Raw genomic sequence first — 24,080 nt, 5'->3', positions numbered from 1 at the left:
TAGATAAAAAAGGAAAAAATTATAAAAGTTGCCATGGATGCTAACTGAAGTAAAGGTATAACGATTATTAAAACTCAAATTGAATGAAATAGAAATGTATAAAATAAACTTTACAAAAGTTTAAAAATTAAAATAATTAAAATATGTTAATAGTCTTAAAATAATACTAAAAAAAAAAACACTGGCCAATATATAATATTTAAAGAAAATCAACACAATGCTACTTAACAAACACTATATCTACAAAAACAGATTGTACCATTTTTTAGAATTAATTTTTTGCATCATGAGGTAAAAAAATAATAATTTATTTTTTATTTTAAAGATATACTCATTCAAACACCATTAAAGGGTTAGTTCACCCAAATATGAAAATTCTCTCATTAATTACTCACCCTCATGTCGTTCGACACCCGAAAGGCCTTCGTTCGTCTTCAGAACACAAATGAAGATATTTTTGTTGAAGTCCGATGGCTCAGAAAGGCCTTCATTGACACCAATGTCATTTCTTAACTACTATGACTTCAAATATCTGTATAAGAGTCTTTGAACGAGAATTAGTTTTTGTGTGCTAAAAAACTAAATAACGACATATAGTGATGGGCCGATTCATGATTCGGATAGCGTGTCAAACTGCTGAAATCAAAACGCAACTCAACTATCTTGAAATTTTTGCGCTTAAAAACTGTTCTCGTCACTTCATAAAATGATTTTAGAGCCACTGTAGTGAGATGGGCTTTGTAACGACGTCTTTAGTGCCTTTTATGGGTCTTGAGAGAGGAAATGACATTGGTGTCAATGAAGGCGTGTCTGAGCCATCGGATTTTAACGAAAATATCTTCACTTGTGTTCTGAAGATGAACGGAGGTCTTTACGGGTGTCGAACGACATTAGGGTAATTAATGAAAGAATTTTCATTTTTGGGTAACTAACCCTTTAATAGCAATTTGGCAGCTTTAAGTTGAACCATTTTTCTTCGGAAACATTTAATTTAGTTAACTTCTGTTTGCCTGTTCATTGCTCAGGGACAGGAGGCAGTAGGGGGAGGTGACAGCACAAGCGAGGTGTCTGTCTCCTGCTCCTCCACTGACGACACCGCCAGCGTCGGGCATCCCAGCTCCTCGGCCGAGAGTTCGGAGGAGGTGCGGCAAGGAGGCGAGACCGAAGAGGAGGCCAAAGACAGGTTAACCGAGGTGCCGCTCCCTGCCTCTCTCTTCCGGTCCACCGTGCGTTCGCTCTCTCCGTTCCGCAGACACAGCTGGGGTCCTGGCAAGAACCAGGGAGAGGAAGAAGAAATGAACCAGCGCAGGTACATGATCACAATAAAGTCAAGGTTGTTCTTAGGACCATTAATGTTGTTCTGCTTTGTGAGAAGGTGCTTCTCTATGGAAGCTTGTTTCCGCCACGGAATAAAATGAATTTAAAAGATATCGGCTAAAAGATATCAATAAACAATTCTGACTTAATAATTTGCAATTGCAAGTTTATATCTCTGGCAATATCGTGCAATTGGGAGAAATTAAGTTGTGAGATTAAAAGTCAGAAACAAGCTTCCATAATTCTCAGTACCTAAAAAAAAAAGGAGAGAGAAAGAATATGAAAATAATATTTATATTAAACCTCATAGTAGTATTGTTGTACTGGCTTTAAATTATAATTATATAATAATACATAAAAATAATGATTAATAAAAAATATTATCCAGATATTTTTTGCATTAAAGTAATGTGAATGATGGGATGAAGTTTGCTTAATTGTCATGATATTGAAATGCAAGAAATCTTAATGGTCCTACTCCTAACATAGGCTTTTTTTCCTAATCAAATATGACAAATATATATATAATTTTTTTTTTTTATGTAGTCTGTCTGACAGCAAATTTTCAGAGAGAGAGAAAAAAGAAAAATATTCTGAAATTGGTTTATGCTAACCAAGGCTGCATTTATTTGATCAAAGAGACAGTAAAAACAGTAATATTATGAAATATTACAATTTTAACAAACTTTTTTCTATTTGAAAACAGTTTAAATTTAATTTATGCCTGTGAGGGCAAAGTTGAATTTCCAGCATCATTACGCCAGTCTTCAGTGTCTCATTATCCTTCAGAAATTATTGTAATATGCAGCTCAAGAAACATTATACGTCTTTACTTTTTATCTGTTTAACGCATCCTTGCTGAATAAAAGTATGAATTAATTTATAAGATTCACCCACTCAGAACACACTAAATGCTAATGCAATAACGACACGCCGAAACACGGCATGCTCTGAGAATGACATCGCTCACACTTCTTGATCATCTGACACCATCAATTGCATTCTCCTTCAGTCATTCTCACCTCGCTCTTCCTTTTGTCACTGATTTGCATTCACCCTTTTTCTAGAAGTAATTCCATACTTTACTAGTTTAATTTTACCATTCAAAGGCTCTTATTATACAGATATTTGAAGTCATAGTAGTTAAGATCTCTCATATTAACATGTCATCTCATATCTCTTATCATCTTTCCATTTCCAGTTCTGTACGAAGTACAGGAGAGGGAAGACCCGTTTTTTACAGAAGAAGGTATCTTGTTTTCTTTTATATCCTTGACGTATTTTGAATCTGAAATCCCTATAGAGCACACCAGTGATTCCCATTTTCATGCTAGTAAATTACAGTCCTGGGAATTTGGAAGTTTAACACAATTTTATATGAAAAAAAAAAAGTTTTTTTTACTTGTGGCACACTACTGATGCACTCTAATATCACTCTTAGAAAAAAAGGTTCAGTGGGGTTCTGTCTAGAACACTAAAGTTCTTCCATTTTAAAGAACACTTTATGACAAAAAGGTTATAAGAAGAAAATATGATTGCATAATACATTCATGTTTTTTGGGTTATTTCATTTTTGTCTAGTGACAAAGTACTGTATGTTTACATGCCGTTTCATTCATAAAACTGAATAAAATAAAAAATGATTAAAACTAAGTTAATTCATTAAAACGAATCCATAATATTATCCCATGGATTCGAACCCCTTTACTTTTCTTCTAAGAAGGGAGCACAATAATCAACCCCAAACAAACTGTTTACTGAATAAATGCTTGTTTTTCTACTCTACTACTACGCATTTTGCTCAGTCTGAGCTGGTGCCCCAGTGAGCCATGTCAAGAGCTGGAAGAAATTAGAGAGCTCATCAGGTACAGAGAGTGTGTGACCGCGCTATGTGCAAGCTTCCTGTAAATCCAACCGAAGAGCCATCCCCTTTGACTAGCACAAAGAGCTTTTGCATCATCATTTGCATTACCTGTTTGTCTGAGAGCAAAGTGAGGCCTTATTTTGCGCTACCTTGTCCAGCCTTGATACAGCTTGGATACATGATGGCTTTTAAAAGTTAGAAGTGTTGCTTCAGACATACGTACGGCATTTTGCTATGTAGTTTTTGCTGTAGCTTCGTTTTTTTTTTGTTGTGGTTGCATGATGACTAATATTGTTGTTCTCGTATCTGGCCCGAATGTCAGGTAAGAGGAAGTTTGTTACAAATCTTTTTCATACTTTTAAAATATTAATTATGACTAATTCACCATGAATAAATACAATAGGTTACACCAATTAAAGTCATTCTGAAGTGTCATGTCATTTTTTACAGTTTTTTTTATTATTATTATTTTTACCTTATAAGTTGATTTGAGGTTTAATATAATTATGATCTCTATATAATTAATATATAGAAAGTCTGGAAATATTCTAGCTCCTCATTTATCTAATAAATTGTGCAATATGTACTATAGTTGCTCCTGATCCACTTCTCACAGTGTGGTTTTAATTCTGTTAGCCATAGGTTTTTATTTATTTTGAGGTTTGAATGTCGAACGGATGCTTGCATGTATATTAAGCATCCCAAAAAATGTCTCATGTAGCCTCGGGTTGTGCTTTTTATTGTGCTGCTTTGAGCTTGTGTGTGTCTATGGCTTCGCTTCTGAGATCCGACCTGGTGTCTCGTGCTAACAGCAGCCAATCTGTTGGTGAAATTCACTGTTGTCATGTACTAGACTGTAAAAAGAGTTTGCATAATCCCAAAGCCACCCAACTACATTTTAATACTGCACTTTTTGTACTTTTTATTATGTCTAAAGAGTTTTGCACTGAAATCCATAATTTAATTACAACTGTTATATTATTGAATAATAAGTAAGTTCTAATCAGTATATTTTTGAGCGTGGATTATTCTGTGTTGGGTGTAGTGTAAAAGAAACATCCACTTTGCATATTTTGCATCTGGTAGGTCTGTAGTACACCACACAGAGACATTTGTTTTGGGTGAAAATAAATAAATATGGATATATATATTAGTGCTGTCAAAATTAGGGTTAGTTCACCCAAAAATTAAAATTAGCCCATGATTTACTCACTGTCAAGTCAATCTAGGTGTATATGATATTATTTTTTCAGACGAATAAAAAGAGTTATATTAAAAATGTCCTGGCTCTTCCAAGCTTGGCAGGGATTGTTGCTCTGTTTTTGAAGTCCAAAAAGTGCATCTATTCATCATAAAAGTGCTCCACACGGCTTTGGGGGGTTAATAAAGGCCTTCTGAAGGGAAGTGATGCGTTTGTGTAAGAAAAATATCCATATTTAAAATGTTGTGAAGTTGAATTTTTAGCTTCCGCCAGATCTGAAAAAAAAACCTAACTGGTGTGCAACTTCGTCACACACAGCGTTAGCATTTTGAACTGCGAGAGGCACTACACTTTTTTTCCTAAGAACCGAAGCCGATGTGGCGGAATAATAGATAATTTAAAAGTTTTAAATATGGATATTTTTCTTACACAAACACATCGCTTTACTTCCGAAGGCTTATTAACCCCCTAGAGCCGCGTGGAGCAGTTATATGATGGATAGTTGCACTTTTTATGGACACTTTACTGCCATAAAGCTTAGAAGAGCCATGACATTTTTTAATATAATTTACGATTTTATTTGTCTGAAGGAAGTATGTCATATACATCTAGAATGACTTGAGGGTGAGTAAATCATGGGCTAATTTTAATTTTTGGGTGAACTATCCTTTTAAAACCATGCAATTCATTTCCCCAGTTTACCACATTAAAATATTTTATGCAATTAACACGGCATCCATCACAGGTAAATTACATTTATTATAATGGGTTTCATGTTAAGATTATTTTGAGTTCACTTAAATTAAAAGTTATTTTTTAACGCCTAATAAAGGTAATATAATATATAATTTTTTTTATTCATAGAGACATCAGTAGCAGTAAATATTTAAAATAGTTTCTAAGTTGTTTCTAAATTTATTTGGAGAGTAACTGTGAAATTATTACAATATAAAATTATTAAAGACTTGTTGTTAATCATAATTAATTAATTAATTACAGAAAAGAACTGATTAATTTGTTGTTGTTGTTGTTTTCTTATTGACAGCACATATATATATATATATATATATATATATATATATATATATATATATATATATATATATATATATAATATATAAATAAATAAATAAATGTTTTGTAAATTGTAAAAAAAAATATATATAATTTTTTTTCTTCTTCTTCATGTATTCTACTTTTTATGTATTTCTTTTTTCTGTTTTTTCCCTATTTTTCTTTCTTAACATAACTGAGCTGTTACCGATGTGTTCTTTTGTAGTTATAGTTTGGAGGGTCTAGCAGCAGGGATTGAGGATGGCAAGCGTTGGATCCCGCAGTCCGGAGGTCCATCCAAAGATCAGCGAGGAGTGCAGAGGCAGGACAGTGAAGAGAGGGGTTCACTGATGTCTCTCACAGAAGAAGGTCCTGAATCTGATTTGGGAGATTGCAGCAGTCCAAGTGCTCAGGTGAGCCAAGACTTGCCTTCCCCGAATCATGGCACTTTGGTTAAAATGGAGAACTATTTAAAAAAGTTTATTTGGAGCTAACGCGAAACCGCCAAAGCCAGTTGTTCAACTGATTTGACCATGGGACCCACATTTTCCCATGGTCACGAAACTGTCTCTCAAATTTTCAAGGAATTCGAAACAAGCACATTTATTTCTCAAATCAAAGAAGACGGGTCTTACTGTCACTGTCATAATGCAACGAGAGTTTGTGGGAAGATATAAGTAGATGCAAGTCTTAGCCAGCTGTTTTATAATGGATGTTATGCTGCCAACAGTAATAGACTATCTAGTAATGCAAACTTCTTAACTTTTTATGAAATTTTGCCGTTTTTGAATTGAAAAAGTGCAATCATGATTCATGTAGTTCATAAATGATTGTGATGAGGCAAAAAACCCACTTGTTTTCTACATATTAGGCATACAAATAAGGGAGAATTTGTGCACAGTATAAAATAAAATATTTTTTGAAAGTAGTTAGCCTACTACAATTCGATCTAGAGCTTATTTTTACCATTCTTATTTATTCCCTTAAATCCCTTTTAACCCTTTAATTATTCAATTACTTTAATTATAATTATAATTATTATTATTATTATTATTATTATTATTATTATATCAATTATACTCAAGTCGTCCCCCCCAAGCACAAAAGTGAACTTCCGCCCATGTCTGCGACCCACGCAAAACAATCTTTGAGAAAGGGACTGTGAAACACTTCGAAAAAGCAACTGATTGTACTTTCATAATCTAGTTTTTTTCCTGAAAACAATTTAGGTAAGTTTTATATTAGTCATAATGATCAACAAGTACAAAACAGTACGTACTTCTGTTCTTTCTTTCTTTTTTTCTTTCCGCAAAACATTCTTTATACCAGGCCTGTACGATGTACAGACAAAAAGTGGTTACATCATGCATTTGCTTTAATGTTTTTATATTTGATTTGACCCTTGATGTAACGTAGTGGTATTAAATCACTATACCAGTAAAACTGTACCAGTCTTTACCAACAAACTCTATATTAAAAATTCACAATGTGTTGTTGTATGGTCAGTTATTGCCTCCTCATCATCATGGATTGGCTTCACAAACAAAGATTTAGGAAGGACATCCACGTCTTCTACAAAATTCACAATTTGTTGTTGTATGGTCAATTATTGACTCTAGACAGCAATAAAACATCAAAATTAAATGTATAGTTATTGCTTATGAATTCCCCTTGTGAGAAATTATTTATTAGGCTAATAAAATAAAATGTAAGAAATAAAATAAATTTTAAAAATATTTGAAGCATTTAAACTGATATAGTCTAATGTGTAATAGAAAACAAACAGAAGCATTTAAACAGATCTATAAGCTAAATATTTTCAATATAGTTACATATATTATAGTTACACCTGTCTTGTACATGGGTACAAAGTCTCAGAGTTTTGTTACCATTCGGTGCCCATTATCTGTTATTTCCACCTCTTAATCAAGCCACTTTCTTTAAAACATGTTTTATTTCACGTCTTTGCATTGACTCTCTTGTTGAGAGTTTTGCGGTACGCAACCATTAAATTATTTCAACAGCAGACTCATTTGGCGCACATAATTCTCTTTCTATGAAATGTGTAAACTGCATTTACCAGTTCTATTTTTGCATCTGTCCTGTGTGTGGCGTTTTATTCATTGTCCTTTGTGTTGTGCAATATCTTTCTGTGAACTTAAATTCAGCACTGAGCATCTAACTTTGTGATTGCAGAAATCGAGGACGTATCATCAGTTCAGACACAGCGGTCCATCTGTTACTCTTCCCCTCATGAAATCAGTCTCTATGCTTTCCATTAGCCAACGGGACATAGATGGTAAGTCAAACTGCTTGATTTCCATCTCTTCTGTCAGTTTCTGGCTGCTGTAGATTGATTATGAACTGGATTTTGTGCTAGAAACTTCTTATGTTTTCAGAATACCAGATATTTCGTATTAATTATTTTCTTATTAATTATTGAGGTCGTGCATGTACAGGTTGTACCAGGAGAATTTTTTTTTTTTCTGGTTTGTGTTAGTTGTCCCCCACCCCTTTCTCAGCCCCCTAAATCATCTGGTTTAATAAGTACTTGCTCTGACTTTTCCATCCTCAATGCAACCACCCAGCAATAGGAAGAATTCGGCGAAAGAGGCGGATCTCTTTTACCTTCAACCTCTCGCCGATCCTTCCCAAATCTAAAACTGTCTTTACTGTCACCTCTTCATCTAGTGATGAGGAGGACATCATAAGTAAGTTACAGTAGGAGCTGGATAATGACATCTTCAGCACCTTTAGTGTCTTGTCCCTAGATGATGTCCTGTGATTCACAGTAGATGTAGAGATGATCCGAAATATGCTAGCCACCTTTGAAACCTGTCCCTAACCTGTCCCCTTAGAGTAGAGCCTATTATTGCGATATCTTTACTGATTATATATTAAATTAGGGAACAACATGTATATGTACTTTGGAACAATAGCTGTTCTATCTAGATCATGTCTTTTCATGGGAGGGGGCAAAAAATGTGGCATTATATATGTGGTAATGTATAAAGTACTGACAAAAACAAGGTTGGGCTGTTGACGCTCACACAGCCTGTCGAGGAGAAATCAAAACACATGAGCATGGCACATTCAAAGAACTCCGTTAACCTACTGGGGTAAAAATTCAAAATGTGTCACTTTTATATTCATAACATATGACAGTATGAAGTTATTACAGTAAAGCAACATCACATCACCAATAGTGCTGTTTTCCTGAATACCATCTAGATTGAAAATCTAGAGTTACTGATTTCACACAGCAGTTCAATAAACAAGCAGTAAAGTCATTTTCATTTTAGATCTGTCTTTTTTTGTGTTCTATTTCAGCAGCGAAAATAGTTACAAACAAAGATCACAGCAGAAGAACCGTAGCGTGTATCACTACAACACAGCCCTGTTTCTTTCAGCGTTTTGAACGAATTGGTTGAGTCAAAGGTTCATTGACTCATTCATAAACTTCGTAGGCTGCCTCCTCCGGAGGTCACATTTGTCAGCTGCATACGTCAGACTAGCCTGGGCCTACCAGACTCCCGTACATTTCATTTGTACACAGAGTCTGGCCACTCTCCATTGACAAGAGTTAACTTCCTTGAAGGCGGGTACTCTGTTGAAGTTTAAGACTACTGGATCTGCCCAGAGCCAGTCTGGAGCTGCCATAACCTATCGCTAACGTTTGGTCGTGACAATACATTTCTTATTTGTATATTAAAAAAAAATTAAATTAGTCTCATAACATTGTTTAATGCATGCCATTGTTCTGTTAAATTTATTAATTTAATGGGCAACAGCCTTGTAGTGTCTTATTATTCTAATCGATTGTATTGATCAAATTTAAGAATTTCAAATAAAAGATGAACCATTTTTTTTTTTTTATGAGATTAGGGGGAAAATTCCCTTTATAAAGGTTAAAGAAATATCCTTTGCAGTAAATATCACTAATATACAGATTTAAAAATAAGTCAAAGCTGATGAGAATATTGTTTCAGAATAAATAGTTTACGCCACACACACACACAAAAAACATTTTTCAGGACAAGCTAAATTTTTATCAATTAAATCAAGTGAACAAGTCCTGATTATAGGAATATAATATAAAAAATGAGGGCTGGGAAAGTTAACACATTATTATCATGTTAACGCATTAATTAATTAACGCCGACAATTATTTTATCGCACATTAACGTAGTTATTATTATATTGAAAGCTCGTTGCTCACTGCCTCTGAATACACATACAGACAAACCACGTTCACAGGAAAATACAGTGTTGTCTGTAAGCCAAGGGACATTCTTTGTCTGGGACAAATAAAATATCAAAATAACCAGAAACGCGAGAATGATTCAGATTTTTGGTTGTTGTTGTTGTTTTATTATATTCAATGTAAACAGCGATTGATGAGTGTATCTCTGCCTCTGGTACGTTAAGTTGCGTTGAGGCTCGCGCTCCCGCTCGCGCTGTCTGTCTCTTTGTGAGAAACAATCGTGGAGAAAACAAAACAAGTGAGCAGCAATATAAACTCACAGAATAAACCATACTGGGGTAAAACTGAGCTTTTTGTAGTTGTTGATATTTATGATTTATGATATTGTTATAAAACAACCTTTTTTGTTGCATTTCACCCATGATTTCACGACGAAAATAGTTCCAAAAGAAAGCAACACTCAGCGCGGTGTTTTGATACTAAATTATTCAGCGTTTTGAATGAATCATTTGAATGAACGACTCAATGACTCACTTATGAAGACAATCATTTGCTGCCCCCTATTGGCGGTTATGTTTAAAAGTATGATTGCATGTTTTATTTAGAACATCAATCTTATAACATTATTTATTGCAGCTGTATTTTTTGCAGTTTAAATTATTTAATTTGATTGGTAACAGCCTATAGTGTCTTTACTATAATAACTGAATTTATTAATCAAAACGTAAGAATTTAACATGAAAGATGATGCATACATTTAATAAGATTTCAAAAAATGGCCTTTATAAAATTAAATAACGCCCTGGAGTGAATATCACAAATATGCAGATTTAAGTTGGCCTATGTAAAAGCTGACAGAACACTGATGAGAATATTACTACAGAATCAATAGATGTATACCACCAATTTAATTAAATTTGATTAAATTAATGTTTAAGTTGATATTTACAAGAAATATTGTTACTAACTTTTAACTGATGTAAAAAGAACCTTATTTGTTTAAAGTGTTTGCAAACGATATGTTATTGCACTTCTGTTCATATAGCAGCACTTTTGTATTCATTATTGAATTTTGCGCATACTACGATTAATCACGATTAATCACCGAAAATTATGCGATTAATCACGATTAAACAATTTAATCGTTGCCCAGCACTATAAAAAATGTAAATGGTCTTGCACATTTTAATCTAGTCCGATAGCTAAACAAATCACATGATCTGTTTGCAGACGGACAATTCTGCATATGTATGTAAATCAGGCTCTGTTTGTTGTTAGTGATGCTAATTTGACTCCATTATTGTACTTGTAGGCATGACATCATTCACCAATAACTCCAGTTCCATGGGATACAGGTAAGATGCCATGAATATTTTAGCTCAATTTGTTTAAATATTTCTGGAAACACTCCAAGGGTGTGGACAGAAGGCTCAAGCAAACCTGTTTTTTCTCATTGTAGTTGTGATATTGCCTGTCACAGTTCGGTACAGGCATCAGAATCCTGTCTCCTCGCAGCAGATCTTTGTCTGTGTGTGTGATGGAGAGACTCCTGCCACTGTTTTAACTACTTTACACATTTTATAAGCTCTATAGAAGTTCTTAGCTGGTCAAAATAACTACGCACATACAATGAGCATGTTTTAGATGTTCTGCAAGTTCCGTCGCACAATATACATAACAAAAGCCGACCAATCAGGTTGTGAATATATCCCTATGCCTTTAGGGTCAGTGTTAAAATGGCAGTGTGAACGCTGAGCAGACAAGGCTTTTTTTTAACGGAACTACAAGTGTGAACACAGCCTTACAATGCATGTCTTTATATCTTGCTTTTTTAGCATTACAGAGGAGGAACCAGGACCTTTAAGAGGAGATTTTGAAAAAAGTACCACCAAAGTGAGCCGGACTTTCAGCTACCTGAGGAACAAAATGTACAAGAAAGCGAGAGTAAGTCAATATTTGTGGTCAAGTTTTTTCCAGGTAATTTCCCCTCCACCATGAGTGTATTTGTAGATATTCTGACTCATTCATACTAATGTAAATGATCACCCTGTCAATCAAATGCAAGACAGGAATTTACCCTTGTGCTGAAATGAATGGAGAAGTAGATAGTGTGAGGGGTGGGAAGAGTCTGTCTGAATACAGGAAATATGACCGTAAGCAGAGGCACCATAATGTTTTATACTTTACATATAGCTCAGCATTTTACCCATTTAAAGGACCAGTACTTCATTTCCAAACTGCAGAGACCTAATGTGCACAGTGTCAAAATAATAATATATAAAGCAATTCAGCAACTAAATACTACAGAAGCCACTTTGATATGTTATACGTTAATGCAAATACATGTATTTTTGTGGCTTAAATAATATTTTAAGGTTTCTGTCCATACATTTATTTTCTAAATTGGCTTCGAATTAATACCCTAAATTTCCTGAAAATCATTCAAGACTCTTTTCAAGATGTATGGGCCTAGTTTCACATTTATTTTCATATATGCACTGTAAAAACTAAACAAAAAAACGAATCCAGCTTCTACATACTGTGAACTTTGTAGTTAAATATACCTTAAACACCAAATTTATAGTCTGAAAGGCTTGCATCTCTACTGATTTTTACTATAAACGTTTTCATATGGGTGTTTTTACACCAAAATGTTCAGATTTCGCTTTGCTGTTCTGAGACCAGCAACAACAGTGCAATAAGAAGAGGAAGTAAGAGTCACAGCACCTCCCAGCTCGAGTTCAATCACTTCCTCCTGCATTTGAGATGATGCTAAAGGTTTTGTCTCGGTCGAGAGTCTTGCAAAGGCTCTGCCTCCTACAGTAATGTTATATAGAAAGTTTTGCGAGGTGCAAGGCCGCTATCAGAAGATAAAGAGCATAAAGGGTGAAGAGGTAGGCCGTTTATCAGTCAGGAAAGTGATGATTTGCCCTTGGGGTCTATTCACTTTTTGTTTTGGTTTATCTTGTGCTTATTTTTTCTCTTCTCACTTCTTTATGTTCTCAATTTCTGAAATGCCTATCTCGATAACACTTCAGTTTAGGGTCCAATTCTCACTATTAACTAGTTGCTTATTATCATTCATTTTGGCTGTTTATTAGTACTTGTAAAGCACCTATTAATGGCTTATTCTGCATGACAATATTCTACGTCCTTAATCGTACCCAATACCTAAATTACCGTAATAACTATTAATAAGCAGTAATTGGAAGTTTGAGGCAAATGTCATTGTTAATAGTGAAAATTTGACCCTAATCTAAAGTGTGACCGTTAACTCCTTAGTTGCTTAACAATGGAATCCAATGACTTGCTCATTGTTTAGTTGTCACATTGATTGTCTTTTTAGTGCATATCATTCACACCTGGTATGTTGTTTAGAGCAGAGTATTTCATTTATGGTGCTTCAACGATACATAATTTAATATTTCATGTTTAGAATAAGCCTGATAATATTTGTTACTTAAAACGTTTGTGGTTTCTAAATAGTTGCTTAACTTGAGGCCTATATTTACAAGTAGGAAGCTGAACTTTGTTACAGGAGAACTTGACAACAATTAAGAGGATGTTTGTACACAAATGTCTGAATCAGAGTGAAAATGTCCTCAGTTTGAAATGACAGTTTTATTTATGTTTTACAACAGGGCTGCCCACTGAGGTCCTCTTTTGATTAGCATTCTCATTAGCTCTGGATCCCGTGGCACTCATCCATACAAATTTTGTCCTAAAGCCGGGTGCACACTGTGCGATTTTTGCCACGATTTGGCCGTCTGAGACAAATTTAGCAAATCCTAAAAGATTCCTCTGATCCTAGGCTAAAATCTGACGTCTTTGGTCGTTAGTTGGACATGTTCACCGGCAGCCGATTAATGAGCGCTGCGATCAAATTTTACCTCAGACGAAATTCTGGCAGTGTCAGAAGATTTGGCACACAATCCTGCATGGTGACTTCTCCTACGACGACAGTCAAATATCTCCGTTTTTCAAGACAAACTATGACCAAAACGAGTGCTAGAGATTTCTTTGTATCCACCATTTCAGTCCCGTGTGTTCAGTCACCGAACACGTCATTCATTGATGATATAAAACTCCGGACGAGTTTTCTTGTGCGCGTCCGTTTTTAGCACGCCTGGCCCCACTTTATATTAAGTGGCCTTAAGTACTATGTACTTACATCAAAAAATAAGTACAATGTACTTACTGTGTTCAAATTGTGTTGCAAAGCACTTTTGCTGATATTAAGGTGGGATACGGGTAGAGTTAGGGACAGGTGTGGTGGTGTGGGTCAGTTTAAGGGTAGGGTTAGGTGTAAGGGAAGTGCCAACTGTGTAATTACAAATGTAACTACAGAAATGAATTACAGACGTAATTACATGCAGGTATTTTTAAAATCTAAGTACAATGTAAAAACATGTATGTACACAATAAGTGCATTGTATCAAATTATTAATTACAATGTTAGTACATTGTAGTTAAGGCCACCTAATATAAAGTGGGTCCGCACGCCTTCATTATCGTGCAGTCTGACATTAATGCCAACTGAGATCTTACAGTGTGACATGGCTTACATCAGGGATCATGTTCGTACAGTCTGACAAGGGACATTCGCAAAGGATTTTGAAAAATCGCACAGTGTGCAGGACCCATAAGACCTGTAATTTTAATAATGGCAGAAAAAGGACCTTGTTTTGTTCTCACAAGGAATTTGAAGACCGGGTGGCATAGTAAATTACTTTGCAGAAATGCCATTAAAGAAAATGATGAGCAATTTAAGTTAATGGGTTTAAACTGCAGTAGCTACAATAGGCCATTACAGTGCTCTGGGAGTGTTAACAGCTGACACCTATTGTAATATTTCTTATTCCTTTTCTGGGACAGGAAAAAGAGAAGGAAAAGAATCGGGAGAAAGACAGAGATGCAAAAGAGAGAGACAAGAAATCTGTGAATGGACACGTGTTCAGCACTTCGAGTTTGCTACATCCGGCTTTGTGCCAGCAATGCAACAAAACCCTCAACACTAAAGATGCCGTCAACTGCACAAGTAAGAATCCGTTCATCATATTAGGTTTCAGGTTTTACTTAACATCCATTTGGTTTAGTGACTCCCCAATGCTAGATTTCTCATGAAAAGACACTGGGTGTTCACAGAACCTCTAGTATGTGCAGGTCAAATATATATTAGAATTTATTTTTGTTCCCTGAAGTCCCCTTATTATGATATTAGAGACTATTTAATAAGTGCCATATCACCACTGGTTTCCCACTGAAGCTAAGCAGGGCCTAACCTAACCTAACCTAACCTAACCTAACCTAACCTAACCTAACCTAACCTAACCTTACCTAACCTAACCTAACCTAACCTAACCTAACCTAACCTAACCTAACCTAACCTAACCTAACCTAACCTAACCTAACCTAACCTAACCTAACCTAACCTAACCTAACCTAACCTAACCTAACCTGGATAGGAGACCAACTGAGTAAACCAGTTTGCTGCTAGAGGAGGTGTTAGTGAGGCCTGCAGGGGGCGCTGTGGTCTGTGTTGGTCGTAACGCCCCAGTATCGTGATGGGGACACTACACTGTCAATAAGCACCGTCCTTTGGATGAGACGTTAAACCGAGGTCCTGACTCTCTGTGGTCATTAGAAATTCAAGAATGTGCAATGATAAAGAGAAGGGTTGTATCACTGGCATCCTGACCAAATTATAGACAGGTGCTGTCATATAATTAAAATATCATCAAAAAGTTGATTTATTTCACCAATTCCATTAAAAAAGGGAAACTTCTATATTATATTAATTCATTACACACAGACTGATTTCAAATGCTTATTTATTTTAATTTTGATGATTATAACTGACAACTAAGGAAAATCCCCTAGCACATTTAATAGAGAGATGAAAGGAAGGAAAATCTGTGTTAGAAAAAAGGGTACAAGCAATAGGGATAACCGCACCCTGGAGACGATTGTGAAACAAATCCCATTCAAAAATGTGGGGGAGATTCACAAAGAGTGGACTGCAGCTGGAGTCAGTGGCTCAAGATTGTATACGCACAGACGTATGCATGGGTTTCAGCTGTCGCATTCCTTGTGTCAAGCCTCTCAAACAACACAGCGTCAGAAGCGTGTCGCCTGGGCTTAAGACAAAAAGGACTCCTGGTTGGTCCAAAATTATGTTCTCTGATGAAAGTAAAATTTGCATTTCCTTTGGAAATCAGGGTCCCAGAGTCTGGAGGAAGAGAGGAGAGGCACACAATCCACGTTGCTTGAGGTCCAGTGTAAAGTTTCCACAGTCAGTGATGGTTTGGGGTGCCATGTCATCTGCTGGTGTTGGTCGAATGTGGTTTCTGTGGTCCAAGGTCAACGCAGCCGTATATCAGGATGTTTTAGAGCACATGCTTCCTGCTGCTGACCAACTTTATGGAGATCCAGATTTTATTTTCCAACAGGACTTGGCATCTGCACACAGTGCCAAAGAAACCAGTACCTGTCTTAAGGACCATGGTATCCCTGTTTTTAATTGGCCAGCAAACTCGCCTGACGTTAACCTATAGAAAATCTATGGGGTACTGTGAAGAGAAAGATGCGATATGCTGGACCAACAATGCAGAAGAGCTGAAGGCCACTATCAGAGCAACCTGGGCTCTCATAACACCTGAGCAGTGCCACAGACTGATCGACTCCATGCCACGCCACATTGCTGCAGTAATTCAGGCAAAAGGAGCCTCAACTAAGTATTGAGTGCTGTACATGCTCATACTTTTCATGTTCATACTGTTCAGTTGGCCAAGACTTCTACAAATCTTTTCTTTGTACTGGTCCTAAGTAATATTCTAATTTTCTGAGATACAGAATTTGGGATTTTCCTTAGTTGTCAGTTATAATCATCAAAATTAAAAGAAATAAACATTTGAAATATATCAGTCTGTGTGTAATGAATGAATTTAATATACAAGTTTCAATTTTTTAATGGAATTAGTGAAATATATATATATAAAAAAAAAAAAATATATATATATATATATATATATATATATATATATATATATATATATATATATATATATATATATATATATATATATATATATATATATATATATATATATATATATAAATAAATAAATAAATATGTATTTTTTATATATATCAAATCTACCAAGACCCAATTTTTCAGTTTTTGATTTGTTAAAAAAGTTTGAAATATCCAATAAATTTCGTTCCACGTCATGATTGTGTCCCACTTGTTGTTGAATCTTCACAAAAATTATAGTGTATATATAGGAGTATATATAGTATACACACACACACACACACACACACACACACACACACGATTGGCCTAATCACTCTGTCTTCTCTCCACCAATCAGCTGGTGTGTGGTGAGCATTCTGGTGCAATATGGCTGCTGTCGCATCATCCTGGTGGATGCTGTGCATTGGTGATGGTTGACGAGATTCACACCTTCTATCTGTTAAGCGCTTTGAGTGCCTAGAAAATATATATTAATGTAACTTATTATTATTTCAGATAATGAAGTGCTCGATAGACCATAATATGAATGGTAAGGATGGTAATGATTCCAGCGCGAGTCCACATCCTTCTTGATATGTTCACAATACAAACCAAACACTTAAAGGCATGAGCTAAAGTGTTTAAAGGTTGGGTCAAAGTAGACTTTTTTTGTGTGCAGACAATGAAGGCCATGGACTGGCATTATGAAAATGGATTAATTGTTGGTATGTTTTTCTTTTAGCAAACATTAACTTTATTTGTTGTACACTTTAATCTTTACAACTTGGCAGACCTTTTGCGTTCCTTTTGCATATTTGAAAAAGCATAACGGCACTTAAGTATGGCGATAGAATCGGAAAACACATGAAGGGTGATTTTAAAGATGTCTGAACTGTTGTGTCATGGATTTCAAAAGACTCATTGCTCAAAAATAGGAAGCAGTTCTGGTAACATCATTCACTTCCTCATGTAGCTTCTAAAGAGAAAAGCTTATTCATTTTTTGTAATGTTTTTCTCCCTAATTTTTTAGTATATATTTTAATCTCATATCTTAATTTACTGTATATAACATTTAAACTTACCTATTGAGTCTATTTTTCCAGTCTATCATTCCAAAGTCTCATTGCCCAGCCCATTGGGAGTAATATTAATAATATAAATCTATATAGAAATAATAATACAACAATAAATAATAAAACGTTTATATATATATATATATATATATATATATATATATATATATATATATATATATATATATATATATATATATATATATATATTCAGTATTATATATGCCCCCTTAAACTTTGCGACCTTTTGCCTCATTTCAGGCTTCAAACATAAAATATAAAACTGTAATTTTTTGTGAAGAATCAACAACAAGTGGGACACAATCATGAAGTGGAATTACATTTATTGGATATTTCAACGTTTTTTAACAAATCAAAAACTGAAAAATTGGGCGTGCAAAATTATTCGGCCCCTTTACTTTCAGTGCAGCAAACTCTCTCCAGAAGTTCAGTGAGGATCTCTGAATGATCCAATGTTGACCTAAATGACTAATGATGATAAACAGAATCCACCTGTGTGTAATCAAGTCTCCGTATAAATGCACCTGCACTGTGATAGTCTCAGAGGTCCGTTTAAAGCGCAGAGAGCATCATGAAGAACAAGGAACACACCAGGCAGGTCCGAGATACTGTTGTGGAGAAGTTTAAAGCTGGATTTGGATACAAAAAGGTTTCCCAAGCTTTAAACATCCAAAGGAGCACTGTGCAAGCAATAATATTGAAATGTAAGGAGTATCAGACCACTGCAAATCTACCAAGACCTGGCCGTCTCTCTAAACTTTCAGCTCATACAAGGAGAAGACTGATCAGAGATGCAGCCAGGAGGCCCATGATCACTCTGGATGAACTGCAGAGATCTACAGCTGAGGTGGGAGACTCTGTCCAAAGGTCAACAGTCAGTCGTATACTGCACAAATCTGGCCTTTATGGAAGAGTGGCAAGAAGAAAAAAGTGTTTAAAGTTTGCCACAAGCCACCTGGGAGACACAACAAACATGTGGAAGAAGGTGCTCTGGTCAGATGAAACCAAAATAGAACTTTTTGGTAACAATGCAAAACTTTGTGTTTGGCGTAAAAGCAACACAGCTCATCACCCTGAACACACCATCGCCACTGTTAAACATGGTGGTGGCAGCATCATGGTTTGGGCCTGCTTTTCTTCAGCAGGGACAGGGAAGATGGTTAAAATTGATGGGAAGATGGATGGAGCCAAAGACAGACCATTCTGGAAGAAAACCTGACGGAGTCTGCAAAAGACCTGAGACTGGGACGGAGATTTGTCTTCCAACAAGACAATGATCCAAAATAAAGCCAAATCTACAATGGAAGGGTTCAAAAATAAACATATCCAGGTGTTAGAATGGCCAAGTCCAAGTCCAGACCTGAATTCAATCGAGAATCTGTGGAAAGAACTGAAAACTGCTGTTCACAAACACTCTCCATCCAACCTCACTGAGCTCGAGCTGTTCTGCAAGGAGGAATGGGCAAAAATCTGTCGATGTGCAAAACTGAAAGAGACATACCCCAAGCGACTTACAGCTGTAATAGGTGGAGCTACAAAGTATTAACTTAAGGGGGCCGAATAATTTTGCACGCCCAATTTTTCAGTTTTTGATTTGTTAAAAAAGTTTGAAATATCCAATAAATTTTGTTCCATGTCATGATTGTCAGAATCAGAATCAGAATCAGAAAGAGCTTTATTGCCAAGTGTGCTTTCACACACAAGGAATTTTTTTTGGTGCTGAAGCTTCCAGTGCACATAAACAATACAATACAACACGGTAATAAAAAATTCTAAGAATAAAAATATGAAGAAAAATATGAACAGTATAAGGTCACGGTTACGTGTAGTAGGTCACGGTTACGTTTAGTAACCGTGTCCCACTTGTTGTGTCCCACTTGTTGTTGAATCTTCACAATTGGGGCTGCAGTGGCTCAGTGGTTCATGTAGCTTGTCTACAAACCGAAAGGTTGGTGGTTCCATCCCCGGTTCCACCTGACCAAGTGTCGAAGTGTCCTTGAGCAAGACACCTAACCCCAGCTGCTCCCGACGAGCTGGATGGCGCCTTACATGGCTGACATCGCCGTCGGTGTGTGAATGGGTGAATGTGAGGCAAACATGTAAAGCGCTTTGGATGGCCATAGGGTCTGTTAAAAGCGCTATATAAATGCAGTCCATTTACAAAAAATTACAGTTTTATATCTTTATGTTTGAAGTCTGAAATGTGGCAAAAGGTCGCAAAGTTCAAGGGAGCCGAATACTTTCGCAAGGCACTTTATATAAATATTTAAATAAATATACTATAATATACACACACACACAGAGTATGTCCTTTATTCTTTAAGAAAGATTTATATTTATATTGCTTGTTGGCACTTTCCTGGGATTTAACTTGTGTGTTTGGTGGAGTTTCCTGACTGGAAGGAATGCCTAACCCTAAGCCCAACTGTCTTTACCACTTTGACCATGAGCCAGAATAGCAAACTGTTATAAGTGCATGATTACACCCTTATGTCTGCTCATAGAGGTGACATCTCTGCAAACAGAAAAGGCAGTGTTTATGCTTTGGTAACAAATAATGATGTATTCTTACAACAGCCACAATATAGCATCTTTATCAAATTATTAAAAAGAAAACGTAAAGGTGCAGTAAGTGATTTCTGAGAAACTCCCCACCCCCAAAATGCATTAACATGCAATGCAAGATTCAATATCTTTTTTATCATAGTGAAGCAAAATAATCTTTCACGAAAAATAGCACGGAACAGCAAGAAAAAAAACACAGTCCACAAAAGTATATACAAGCGAGAGTTGGTTAGTCGACAGCAGCTCCAGACAAATAATGACACTCAGTCCTGTCTCTATATCTAACATTACAACGACAGCATATCTTGGTTCTGTGAAATGTAGTAAAACCAGTGTTGCTCAGGTATGGAGCAGGAGCAGAAACTACATAACCTCAGGATCCATTTTCAGGACTTCCTAATTTTCATTTTAACCACTGAAAAGAAATCAAAGTGCTGCAACCTCTCCCTGCTCTCAGCCATCTATCTCTCTTTCCACAGTCTTTCTTTAAATCTCCCTATTTCTCATTCTCTCTTCTCCATCACAAGTGTGTTGTGGTGCTCGGTCTGATCCACTTTTAACTGCTTTTTTTTTTCTTTAGAAATTGCTTACTGCACCTTTTTAACAAGTGCCACCTAGCAAAATTAAAAAAAAAATAAAGCATATTTTCAAACAACTTTGCAAACTCCCCCAACTCCAACATCACAAACACTGCTCTTACACATGATTTTGAAGACATGTGTCAACAGGTAAAAGTATATATTACTTTTAGCCATGTTACTATATGTCTTTAGTAAACAAGTAAGTAGGCTAACACTAGAGCTAATGTGAGCATGTCTCTTATATTGTATAGTTTATAAAGTTAACATTATAAACGGGTACATTTGTCTTTCTGAACGAGTGCATGATGCTGCTGTATGGTATTGAAGCGTCCGTTTGTAGTGTGTAGCAGAACAATGCCCTGTTCACTTTGATTTGTTCATGATCTGTTTAATCTTTGAATCTCTGAATGCAGTAAATTTTGACTTGCACTTCTGTACCCGAAGCTAAATGTCTTTTTCCCATGTAACACGTCTGAACTGGCTAAACAAACTCTCGCTGCGTTTGCTACAGTAGCCATGCCTCAAACTCACGCTATAGGTTGAGCAGGAAAGAGATTATACTCTAAAAATAGAATGTATTTTAACATAAAAATATACTTTACACTTATACATACTTCACCTTTAAACTTAAAAAAACCCTGACATTAGATATGATACATTGTCAACTATTTGAAATAAATAAGTTCCAAGTTAAAGTACTAAAATACCTCAACTAAAAGTGCATAAACTTGTATATAATTCTGTACATTTACAGCATTCATAATATAGCGTCTTTATCAATGAAGTGAATTGCAAATGAGTACTTTGGTAATGTTTTTATTTGTGATGATTTTCTTTTCAGATTGCAATGTGAGAGTTCACAAGAGCTGTAGAGAAAACCTTCCCATTTGTCCCAAAAGCAGAATGAAGGTTTGAGTTGTTTTCATTTTAAAATGTGCCGTATTCTTTCAGTTACACATCGAGAAAGTCTACACTGCGGTGTTAAAAATACAAATCTGTTCCTCTGCAGTTTGCAATACCAGAGTCCACCACTATGCCTGTCGTCACTCTACGAACAAAATGTGGGTTTGTTTAAATCTCTTTTCATTCTCTTATATTTTTTATGTCAACTGATCTTAATGGTGTATCTATGCTTTTGTGTGTAGCGTCCACGCTGCGGGACCGTCCCTGGTCTGCTATTTTTTCTCCAGAGGAACATTCTATGATTCTTCCTTCCAGACGACCCACCAGTATTATGCCCTTCCACAGTAGCAACCTCTCGAAAAGCATGTCCATCAACAATATTGCAATGTTAGTACACACACACACACACACACACACACACACACACACACACACACACACACACACACACACACACACACACACACACACACACACACACACACACACACACACGTGGGGACATTCCATAGGCGTAATGGTTTTTATACCGTACAAACCGTATTTTCTATCCCCTTACACTGCCCCTGCCCCTAAACCTACCCATCACAGGAAACATTCTGCATTTTTACTTTCTAAAAAAAACCTCATCCTGTATGATTTATAAGCATTTTGTAAAATGGGGACATGACAAATGTCCTCATATTTCACCCTCTCCATGTAATACCTGTGTCATACCCATGTCATTATACACATTTGTGTCCTCATATTTCACAAAAACATGCCCACACGCGCGCGCAGACACGCATAAGCAGACACGCGCAGACACACGCGCACACACCGTATTCTTTTTATTTATTTATTTATTTATTTACAGGGACAGTGCATATTAATAAACATTTCTGTCAATATGCCAGAGTTAGCCAAAAGGCTATTTTTCACCTGTAGTCCCTAGACAGATGTCATTCTAAAAGAGAGTAAAAAGTTACATTTTACATAACAATATAACAACTACAATACAATTTAAACAAGCACTAAGTGAAGATGTATAATAAAAACACGGACCAACATCAGACAAATACATGACCACATACACACAAAGCAAGAAGCAAGCAGGAGGCAGCGAAAACAGGTCTAGTATTGGGCTAATGTTGACAGCTCTGATTATCAATTAACCATTGCTTTAACTGAATCTTAAATGTACTGTATGTGGTTACATTTCTAATGTATAAGGGGGTGAGGTTCCACTCAGTAGCAGCTCGAACAAAAAAAACGGTTTTGCCAAATACACTTTTCCCCTCAGGAATAATACAATCTCCCCTCGCTGCACCTTTGGTTCTGCTATAATCAGTCGTTCGAATGTTAATAAACTGACGTAGTGGAGGGGATGATAGACCATGAATAATTTTATAGAAAAAACATAGATCTGCAAATTTTACCATGTTTTCCCAGCTAAATAATATGTGTTTTTGTAATATTGGACAATGATGAGAAATGTATGGTTTCTTATCCAAAATTTTTACAGTTTGTTTGTAAAGTGATTGAAGAGGTTTCAGAGATGTGACACTAGCTTGTGACCAAATGGGTAAACAATAATTCATATGTGAGAAGATCATAGAGTGCATGTACATTTTTGCTGCCTGTGTGGACATTTGATGGCGAATGTGTCTGAAGTTACTGACATTGAATTTAATTCTTTTACAGATCATTTTTACATGTGAATTAAATGAAAGCTTTGAATCAATTAGAACCCCCAGATGTTTATATTCTGACACAATCTGCGGCCTTTCCCCTGAGACAAAGACATCAGGCTCAACAGTGAAGTTATTTTTTGACTTGCTGAAAAACATTGCTACTGTTTTCGATGCATTCAGTAGCAATGTTTTTCAGCAAGTCAAAAAAATACAGTAGCAATGTACAGTAGCAAAAATGCAGTAGCAATGCATTCAGTAGCAATGTTTTTCAGCAAGTCAAAAAATTCTCAGCATTCAACTCAATTTAATATAATTACTGAGTATGTTCAGAATGAAATGACGCTATACTATACAGTATTGTTATCGATAACTAAAACGATCAAAACTATGTTTTCGTGACTTGAAATATGATGAAATAAAATGATTTGATAAAATGATACAAATTTAAATGAAAACTTAAAATATAAAAATAATCTAATTCCAAATATTAATAAATACTAAAAAAAAAAGATGCAAGTGAAACTATATTGTATGCAATGATAAATTAAAAGTAGCATTTTACATTACCTCATTATGTTGCATGTTTGCAATCAACAAGAGGTTTCCAGTT

The 24,080-nt window shown here is 35.7% G+C and overlaps 1 protein-coding gene across 5 annotated transcripts in view; it reads left to right on the top strand.

Moving 5' to 3' along the window:
• LOC137076665 (A-kinase anchor protein 13) overlaps window positions 1–24,080 on the top strand; it is a 60,417-nt gene that overhangs the window by 20,824 nt on the left and 15,513 nt on the right. For 2 of the 5 annotated variants that reach the window (XM_067445182.1, XM_067445181.1), the window contains exons 4-14: window positions 1,026–1,309; window positions 2,519–2,566; window positions 3,123–3,182; window positions 5,662–5,848; window positions 7,632–7,734; window positions 10,952–10,994; window positions 11,475–11,583; window positions 14,515–14,677; window positions 21,736–21,803; window positions 21,904–21,955; window positions 22,040–22,184. In XM_067445182.1, coding sequence (XP_067301283.1) covers window positions 1,026–1,309; window positions 2,519–2,566; window positions 3,123–3,182; window positions 5,662–5,848; window positions 7,632–7,734; window positions 10,952–10,994; window positions 11,475–11,583; window positions 14,515–14,677; window positions 21,736–21,803; window positions 21,904–21,955; window positions 22,040–22,184 — 1,262 coding nt within the window. Of the gene's footprint in view, window positions 1–1,025; window positions 1,310–2,518; window positions 2,567–3,122; window positions 3,183–3,278; window positions 3,504–5,661; window positions 5,849–7,631; window positions 7,735–10,951; window positions 10,995–11,474; window positions 11,584–14,514; window positions 14,678–21,735; window positions 21,804–21,903; window positions 21,956–22,039; window positions 22,185–24,080 lie in introns of those variants that run through there. The other 3 variants (XM_067445183.1, XM_067445184.1, XM_067445185.1) reach the window with 3 other exon arrangements.

The sequence above is a fragment of the Pseudorasbora parva genome, chromosome 1 (genome assembly GCF_024679245.1).
Source record: "Pseudorasbora parva isolate DD20220531a chromosome 1, ASM2467924v1, whole genome shotgun sequence".
Taxonomy (NCBI): Eukaryota; Metazoa; Chordata; class Actinopteri; order Cypriniformes; family Gobionidae; genus Pseudorasbora; species Pseudorasbora parva.
The sequence above is the reverse complement of the archived record's forward strand: the minus strand, read 5'-3'. Positions and strand labels throughout refer to the sequence as shown.